Genomic DNA, 10174 nt, shown 5'->3' with positions numbered 1-10174 from the left:
CAAATACTTATTTCTCTGTGCAAAATGCAAATAAATATATATAATTAAGACAATGTGATTTTTTGGAATTTTTTGGGGATATTCTATCTCTCACTGTTAAAATTAACCTACCCTACAAATTATAGACTGTTCATGTCTTTGACAGTGGGCAAACTTACAAAATCAGCAAGGGATCAAATACTTATTTCCTTCACTGTATTGTGGAAATATTCTACATGTAAGACAGGTCCCTAATGTTCCTGTGTGAAAGCGTAGGAAAGATAGTTGTTTGGTAGGGCTGTCAGGATTTTAAGAACTTGACAGTCATCCCATGTAAAAGTAGGCCTCATGTCAATGGAAAAATTATATTTAGCAAATCCGCGCGTGAAAAAAATGCAAATCCGTATCTCATAGGAAAGCATTGACCATCCGCATGTTAATTAAATAGCCGCGGATGGTATTTTAAGTGATTTGCGCATTCCACGCATGTGAAAAAAAATGCGACATGCTCCATTTTAGTGTGGATCACACGTGCAGGAGCTCATAGAGCTCATATGTCAGTTGATCTCCCGCATGACAAAAAGACAATTATATTGCATCTGCAGCAGAAATCCGCACGGGCCTGATTTTCCCCTTGGACATGAGGCCTTAGGCCTCATGTCCACGGGGAAAATAAGAATTAAAATTTGTAGTGTTTTTCACGCACGTGCATCCGCGCCCTATAGGAATGCATTGACCACCCGCGGGTAGATAAATACCTGCGGATGGTAATTAAAAAATTTCTAGAGCATGAAAAAAAATGGACATGCTCCATTTTAGTGCGGATCACGCGTGCAGGAGCTCATAGAGCACATAGCTCAATTGATCTCCCGCATGAAAAATAAAAGACAATTACAGTGCATCCGCAGCCCAAATCTGCGTTACAAATCCGCACGGGCCTGATTTTCCCCTTGGACATGAGGCCTTAGGCCTCATGTCCACTGGGTAATTGGATTTAGCAAATCCGTGCGGGTGTCCCGCACGTGTGATCCGCGCCCATAGGGATGCATTGGACACCCGCAAGTAAGTAAATACCTGCGGATGTCATTTTTCCCTGCTGCACAGATCGCATGCAGCATGCTCCATTTTCTGCGGGTTCCCCGCACGGACGGCTCCCGAAGGCTTCCATTGAAGCCTATGGAAGCCGTCCGTATCCGCGGTGCACCCGCAGCTAAATTTCTGCTCTGTTACGGGAGAGCAGGAGTTAAAAAAAATTATAAAAGAGTGCACGGCGCATGCGCGTGGCACGCTGCCGGCATGCCGAGCACATCCACCAGGCCGAAGAAAAAAGATCCATCGGCGATGGAGGGGAGATCCGCAGCGTCTGGACAGGTAAGTTAATCTTATTTTCAGGCCTCATGTCCGCGGGAAAGGAGGGACCTGCTGCGGGATTCTGCATGGAGAATCAGCGCAGGCCCGAATTTCCTAGTGGACATGAGGCCTTAGTGTATGTTTACAATGCGGACTTCACAGCAGAATTTTCTGTGGCAAATTCCCTGTCGAAAGACAATGTCAAAATCCACGGATATTTGCTGCGCAAAATTGGCATAGATCCACATGCGGAATTTGCCTTGTTAATAGGTAAAATACGCATGCGGGATTCCAGCTTGTAAAACTGCATTTCTGCATCAAGAAACAGATACAGAAGTTCGATTTTTCATATCGGAATTCCGCACACAGATTTTGTCCACTGGCAAAAAGCCGCAAATATTGACACGGTCGTAATTCGCCATGGAAAATTCAGCTGCGAATTCCGCTGTGTGAACTTAGCCTTAGAAAGAAAAGTACTTACCAACACAATTGTCAGCAAAATATACTTTTGTACCACTGGAGTCTTGATAGTATTATATGAAATGTTGAATTTCATTATCATACCAATGACCATGGTGAATCTATTATACAGGGTGAGGCAAAAGTCACAATGCATATATTGTTTGTATGGAAGGAGAGTATTACATGTAGGGCTATGCATCCTGTCACTTTGAAAACATCCTGTGAAGTATTCTACATTGCCATCCTATTTTGTATCTGTTTATTACAAAACAGAAAACTATTTACGTGCCCATATATGGTGACTTTTGCCTCACCCTGTATTCTAAATTTGTGAGCGTCTACGACAGGTCTAATCATATTAGTATCATCAATCATATAAATATGTCATTTTTATTGACACCGTTCGGAGAAAAATCTGGGGATTATCAGAATTTTGGCACAGAAAATCGTCGTAATAGAGATACATTATGGTAGCAATGCAGACTACACTATTTTTCCATCCAAAAAAAGGGAAAACTTGCAGAATGAAAGCAAACAGAAGCCTTTCTGTTTGCTTTCCATTTATTTGAAATCCCATTGAAATCCAGTGGAGAAAAAAGGAATCCTTTTTTTCAGATTCTCCACCAAATCGGAGCAGAGAGATGGAAACCCTGAATTGAGCCATAATGCAGGTGTGAAAGCAGTCTTAGGACTCATTCACACAGGTGTATTGTCGCCGCGTATTACGCACACATATTTCCCGTGCGTAACACATGGTGAATGGTGGCAGTGAAAGCCTATGGACTTTCAATCTTCCATTCACACCTGCATGTAGGCACTGCGTATCAATACGCAAGAGAAATAAGCCTGCACACGGGCAAGTGGGACCCTGCCTGCGGGTTTCCCGCAGTGGAGTTTGACCTGGTGCCCGGATGGTGACCCCAGCTTACCTCTCCACCATCTTCTTCTCTGCTGCTGATGTGCCGGCGCACATGCGCAGTACAGAGGTAGCTGTGCCGTCGGTATTGCGATAACGAGCTGCCGCAACCATTCTGCAAGGATGACTGCAGAATTGCCGCAGGACAGACGGCTTCCATTGACTTCAATGGAAGCCAGCCTTCCGTAGCCCGCAGAAAATCACAGCATGCCGCGATTTCTCCCCCGTGAGTGGAATATCGCAATCAATTTCCGCTCGTGGGCAGGAAATTGCGTTTTGGCATAGCATTCTATGGGCTAGATTTGCTGCAGAATCCGGAGGCAAAATCCCGTTCTGGATTTCGCAATGCAAATCCGCCAGTGTACAGGAGGCCTAAATTGCAGCATGCTTTATTTCTCTGCGTATCAAACGCAGCCTATGAATTGGCTACATATGAAACACTGTCCATTCGTAGTCATTGCGAAGGAGCAGCATTTCGAAACGCAGCCAGCTCTGTTCAGAAATATTTTTTTAAAATTACACTGCGCATTTCTATGACGTCATATTCCCAGGCATGCTCAGTGTCAATCACAGCCCATATGCGATCTCTGCCAGCAAAGAGTAAAGGCTGCTATGCATACAACGCTGCAGTATATTCGCAGCGTTGTACACATACGCCCCTGAGAATGCAGCCTTACTTGTGCCTGTTCAGAATGAAACATATAATTGTTTGAAACAGACATTGCTCAAATTAATACATTTTGTTAAAAAAAACAGAGTTGTAACACCGCACAGTATCCTACAGATAAATTGGTGCGTATAATGATCCCCCCATATAAAATGATGAATTAATTGACAGTGTTGAATAATATTTACACTCACATGTATTATATGTTACATTCACTATATTATTACATGTGTGTGTTATGATTCAATAGTAAAACTGCAAGCAGTAGTGAGGGGTTACATACAGAGGTCCAACTTTCTGTATACATACAGTATAGTAACATCATCTGTACATGTGTGATTAGAAAGCAGTGCTGTTGTACACTCCTCTCATCTTTAATCCCACAAAGAATATTGTTACTTGAAGACGTTATCCTGAGACATCCCACGTACAGAGACCTCCCCTTCCAGATTCATGCCTAGAGGTTTAGAAATAGGAACACGCTGCTCCTCACCCCCTCCTATCCACCCAATGTATGCCTCTGCCCATCACACCCCTTATATAGTCAAATGCAGTCAAATGGTCTGCTGCAGCGAATAGAAGGAGCTATCCTTAAAAAAAGCCAGCACTGGGACAGAAGGCAAGGCTCCCAAAAAAGTATTGGGTGTCCTGAGGAATGTGCCTGCCCCCCTCTGCCTTCTCTGGTACATATTTCTAAGACTGGAACAGCTGAGAGTTTGCACTCCAGCCCAGGGCTCTGAATAAGAAGGAGCTGAACTTCTCTCTTCATCCTCTCAGTTCTGTTCTCTGTCCCTGTTCTCTGTGTGACTACCCCCAAACCAAACACCAGCCATGGACGCCATCAAGAAGAAGATGCAGATGCTCAAGCTCGACAAGGAGAATGCCTTGGACAGAGCAGAACAGGCTGAAGCCGACAAGAAGGGAGCAGAGGACAAGAGCAAACAGGTCTGCTTGGAAACCCTTACTCCAATTCCCATGGCAGTGCCAATAGAGGACATCTTATGCCAGCCTGGTCCTGCTTGTAGCCCACAAGAACTTCTATTCAGTCATAATTCGTAATTCATTCATAGTACGGGGAATGAAATGACATCTATATGGCGAAATTCCTTACTGTATATTATCCTCCAGTAGATCAGTGAGAAATGTATACCATTTCATGAGCAGATGTTACATAGTTATTATCAAAGTAATGGAAAGAATGTTTTAACTTCCTGGGTTGCTTAAACTGGCAATTTCCCAGTATATCTACAAGTAGTTAACTGTTAGATGCCCAGACCTCTTCCTGTCAGTACAAGTAACAGAGGAGTCTGTGAATATTTTGCTACTTGTGAATTTTACTTTGGACTCAAGTGATTATGAATGAAAAGGCTCCTTCACTAAGGTGAAGATGTACACTGAGAAGAGACAATTCTGTAGGATTGTAGCATGCTTCTCATTACCGTCCTATTTGTAATTCACCTTAGTAAGCCTTTCAGGTCACATTGTTAATACCTATACATTTTCTTCATGTTAGAAAACTAGCATATGTAAAGTTATCCTATATAAACAAGTATTATATAGGTCAGTCCTAAAGTGTAAATGAGTTCACTATATACATATTTCTTCCATTTTTCTTTTTAAACTTTGTGAAACCACTTAGTTAGAGGAAGAGATCACACAACTGGAAAAGCAGCTGCGAGAGATAGAGGACTTGAGAGATAAGATTTTCGATGACCATCATCTAGCTGAAGAGAGCCTTCTGGCTTCAGAGGAGAAAGCTACTAAGGTATAAGGCTGTACCAAGGTCAACCTGTCTAACTATCTTCTCTCTTTTTCTCTCTTTCTCTCTCCTTGTGGTACCTGTCCTATCCTGTCCCTCTGCACCCTTGTTGCCTGCTGCCACACCTTGTTGCCCCATATCACTGCCCTCATCCAACCACCCACTACCCCCTCTGCGACAATGGTACCTGTAAAACCCCATCTCAGCTGGAGGATGAACTTGTAGCACTGCAGAAGAAACTAAAAGGTACAGAAGATGAGTTGGACAAATATTCTGAAGCCCTGAAGGATGCCCAAGAGAAGCTGGAAGTTGCTGAGAAGAAGGCCACTGACGTAAGTTGAGGTTCACCAGAGTCCCCTAGCCATTGCGTAGTCCCTATTTTTATTGCTATGGCACTAGCTTTGCACTGGTTTCATTCAGATGTTCTTAATGTTCTGCATGCATCACAAAAGAGCACTGGACACTGCACAGAGACTGTATTTTATCAGTACTATCTGGATATAAAGACAATGCCCAAAGATGGACTTAAATGGGTTGTCCATGAATAGAAGGAAGGGTGAGCTATCTTGCAGATACAGCACCACTCCTGTCAATGGGATGTCTGGTATTGTAGCTCAGTCCTAATCAGTTGAATGGAATATAAAGGTATAAAGTAAAAAAACAAGTCCATATATATATATATTTCATGAATGTTGATTAACATGTACTATCAGGAGCAAGATGTGTATAAAAACTGTCACTAGTGAAAAATTTCATATCACTGTAGATACAATACAAAAAAATGTATTCTGTAGATACAAATAGCAGGCTTCAAGGGGTTTTCCAAGAATTGACATATATCACCTAACCAGATTATAGGTGATACATTTCTGATTGCTTGGGTTCCCACTGCTTGGACCCCTGTGATCGCAAGAACAGGGGTTCCATGTCCCCTTTTCTTTATCATTGCACTCCACAGTGAGGAGGGGATTGAATGGTGTGGCGACCAAGCACATGCTCTGCTGCTCCCTTCAACTATATTGACCACCAAAGACTCGCTAAGTACAGCGCTCATGAAAAGGGGGACCCCTAGCGATCAGAGCTATATCACCTATCCTGTGAATAGGTGATAATAGCTCATTTTGAATACCCCTTTAAAATTTGTCATAATGACAACATAGTGAGTTAATTACAGTACATCTCATTATAGGTAAGACTCTCCAAGAGACAACTACACCGCTGTTCTCATGTGGGATTTGTTATTAGAATGTATTTCTTAACTATATAAGAATATTTAGTATCTAAAGTTGATTTAGTTGTAAAATCCTTTTGGGTCACTCATAGCTATACTGTGTGTTGGAGATCCAACTATTTCAGGCTCCATAATTCCTGGTACAAGTCGTTCATTTCCCTGAAGAGCTACTAAGTAGTTTCAGGTTACCAGCTTGATTCTTTAAAGGGGTTATCCCAAAATCTATGGTTATCATCACTAAAACCCCTACCAATCCTAAGAACGAGGGTCCCGTGTCCCGCTCTTCTTATCACTACTGGATTGCTTCACCCACCCGCAGTGACATCAAACTGAATGGAGTGCTGGCCGTGCATGCACAACTGACGCGCTATTCATTTCAATGGGGCTGGTGGAAATCGCGGAGTTCATGTACACGATATCCCTGGCAGTCCAATTGAAAATGAATGAATCGGCACTGCGCATGTATGACGGTCGCTCCATTTAATAGAAGCAGAAACCAAAGAGTGGCAACAACACTCAAAATACATTTACTATCAGAAGTATATATACCTATAATAAAAACTCCAACCACATTAAATAATGCAAGGTTCTTGGTATATAATTTTATCAAATCATATCGGCCCACATCCAGGTCACCTGGATGTTAGTAGATGGGCTAATGTAATTTGATCAAATTTTATACCAAGAACCTTGCATTATTTAATGTGGTTAGAGTATTGATTATAGGTATGTATACCTCTGATAGTAAATATATTATGAGTGCTGTTGCCACTTTTTGGCTTCTGCTTCTATTCTATGTTGCAGCCATGGTTTAATGTGCACCTATGGATTTCTCTTGGGAAGTGCTGACCTATTTTATCTTTTTTTGTCGCTCCATTTAATGTCTTCCTCACAATGCGGGGGGAGTAAAGTAAGTTCACAGTGAGGAGGGGAAACTTGTGACCCCCATTCTTTGGATCAGTGGACGTCTCAGCAGTGGGACCCCCAACCGATCATAACGTTATCCCCTATTCAACTGTGCCATTTTGTACAGCCTGCAGTGCAGTTGACAAGGTGTGTTACAGTTTAGGGAAAAATATCTAAAGGATTATGGACTTGAACCTTCACAGCTTGGTGAGGTCCAACCATTGTTGGCTGATGAAGTCACATGGATGAGAATCTTTGTAGATGACAAGAGCCATATAAATTTTGGAGTGACCTCTTTCTTCCATGCTGTCATACATCTGCCAAGGAGAAATCTAGTCCTTACTGTAAGGGAAGGAGGAAGATGATACTTGCTGTCCCTGCAGAGTGCAGAGATAGGAATACACTTGGTTTATATATAACTTCAAGCTTTATATGGTATACACTCAAGACTCTGCGCCTCAGCTGTCTGCTCCCTGTCAAATGTGAAGTAACAGTGCTTAGGTGGCTCTTACACTATACAATCCCTGCAGGCATCAAGGCCTCTGTACATTATCTAGGGTCAGCAGCACAAGACCAAAAAAATATATATATATACACAGACACATATGGCGTATATGACATATAACATACATATTCCGCACCATTGTTCACAGATTGCCATTATATATATATATATATATATATATATATATATATACACACACACTCATATATATATACATACATACACACACACACACATATATATATATATATAAATATATATACACACAATCATATATATATATATATATATATATACACGCACAACTGAATAATTCAACACATACATATAAGTATAAAACACATGAATCAACCTATCTACATGTATAAATCTTTATTTACCTATACATCTAGCTACATGTGTATAATCCTAATTAGATGTCTCTTTATCTATATGTGGTTATCTATCTATCTATTACATATGTTAGGATATATAGTATATGCAGTGAGGCCATCCCTACCAGTATAAATTTGAATATAGAAGTGTAGCAGAGCCGAGTCTGTCATTTGGCACAATCTATCAGAATGTGCACTTATTGTTTTCAATGAGTTAAAAAACCCATCCCCGGTTCATTTAGAGCCTTTAGATGTAGTGCTATATACAGGAGCAGGAGAATGAATGAAAACATTCTTTTAAAGTAAAGAAAACCATAATGTTTCCAAAATAGCATTAAAACCAAATTGCCAGTTTGTACCCAGTTGGCATGGAATGAGGTGTAACCTGAGCAGGGGATGTGTGTGATACAATGGAACATTCTGTATTGTGGAGCCGGAGACGCATATGGATTCCAGACAGATATTCCTTATAAGGAAAAGTATGTCGACTATTCAGAAATCACTCTCCGTGCACAATCCAGACGGCCGGAGCGGATTTCGTGTGCAAGTTTATATGGGGAATAGTTATTGGTGTTTATTTAACAAAGTTAAAACACTTGTAGTGACTTGTCTTAATGAATTGGTTAATTACAGGAAAGCCTAAAGCTAGCAATGTAATACGCTGAGTTACATATTCCATAGACATACCTTACTCCCTGCCAGGATGTTACCTGAAAGGCAAGTATGGGGCACTGATACCACAGTAATGAGCACATACACTAAGCATGTATACCATGCAGCAATATTTTAGGCGTTCCGCTGTTACTTTGCTTGTAAGAGGCCTGCAATATTTTTAAAAATTTGCTATGTACTTGGAAAAAAATCACTATTTCATATATTATACTGTATTATGTATTTATACATTGGAGTTTGTCCTCCTCTATAGTCTTTCAAATGAATGTATGGGCAAAGAAGAATGCAATTGTAATATTTGGGGTTGTAATTAGGCTTCATTCACACAAGCGTTGAACGCGGCTAATTTAGCTACGATAGAAAATCGCAACCATCTAAAGCATTAGTTTCCAATATATTCATTCGGATGAGCAATTTTAGTAATAATAGGACATCAGCGACCAAAAATGGCGACCAATTTTATACGCAGCCAGAAAAGATAGGTCTTGACCTATCTTTTGCCAAGCTACGCTGAAGGCTCCCATAGGCTTCTATTGGAGCTGAAAAAAGGGAGGCGGAGGGAGTTTAGCTGCGTCCAGCACTGGGAAATGATTACAGCTGGCGCTATTTAAATATTAGAGGACATTCCAAAGAATTTATGCTAACCGCGGGATTTCCTTGCTGCAGCGCATATTTTTGCTAATACACCGCAGCCGCCCGTGTGAATGGACGAGAAAGCATGGGTAAAGCTCGGGGGTTGATCGCGGCTAGTCTTCATTCATGTGTTTTTTTATGTCCGTGATGTGACCAGCGTGAAAACACATCACTCATATGAAGGAGCCCTTAGGTTGTCTGCAATCCTGAGTGAAATACAGGTATCCTATTGAGTAGTCATAATTTACAAACCAATCTGTCATGAGTCTAGGAGCTCCTTCACGCAATTGTGTTTGCGTGGATATGTGCGCATGCAAAATCTGTGAGCGCAAAACACACCGAATAGAACCTATTGATTTGAATGGCTTTGTACTTATGAGCGTGTTTTGTACGCACTTTTCTCGCTCACGAAAAAGATAGGACCTGCTCTATCTTTTTGTGTTTTGTGCTGCAAAGGCTCCATAGAAGTCTGTGGGAGGTGTGCAAATACGCAAGGAAAAGCGTGAAACACTGCGCAAACAGCGGGGAAAATAATACATCTGTACTTCATTAGGCTAAACAGCCTTTTAATCCACAGAAGAGTGTGTCGTGCGTGTGTGTGAACTGGCCCTGCGTACAAAGTACAGTACTATGAGCAGACACACGTGCAATTCTACCTCATCCAACCTGGTCATGAGCAAATACATTGTGCTGCAGCGAGAATTTTTGCGCATACGGTCG

The 10174-nt window shown here is 41.5% G+C and overlaps 1 protein-coding gene across 11 annotated transcripts in view; it reads left to right on the top strand.

Annotated features, from left to right (window-relative positions):
• The first annotated feature begins 4076 nt into the window (after window positions 1-4076).
• The window catches only part of TPM1 (tropomyosin 1), a 42899-nt gene continuing 36801 nt past the window's right edge, over window positions 4077-10174 (top strand). For 2 of the 11 annotated variants that reach the window (XM_066592317.1, XM_066592319.1), the window contains exons 1-3: window positions 4079-4319; window positions 5014-5139; window positions 5340-5465. In XM_066592317.1, coding sequence (XP_066448414.1) covers window positions 4206-4319; window positions 5014-5139; window positions 5340-5465 — 366 coding nt within the window. In that variant the 5' untranslated portion in view covers window positions 4079-4205. Of the gene's footprint in view, window positions 4320-5013; window positions 5140-5339; window positions 5466-10174 lie in introns of all 11 variants that reach the window. The other 9 variants (XM_066592309.1, XM_066592306.1, XM_066592307.1 and 6 more) reach the window with 7 other exon arrangements.

This window comes from Eleutherodactylus coqui, chromosome 2, assembly GCF_035609145.1.
Source record: "Eleutherodactylus coqui strain aEleCoq1 chromosome 2, aEleCoq1.hap1, whole genome shotgun sequence".
Taxonomy (NCBI): Eukaryota; Metazoa; Chordata; class Amphibia; order Anura; family Eleutherodactylidae; genus Eleutherodactylus; species Eleutherodactylus coqui.
The sequence above is the reverse complement of the archived record's forward strand: the minus strand, read 5'-3'. Positions and strand labels throughout refer to the sequence as shown.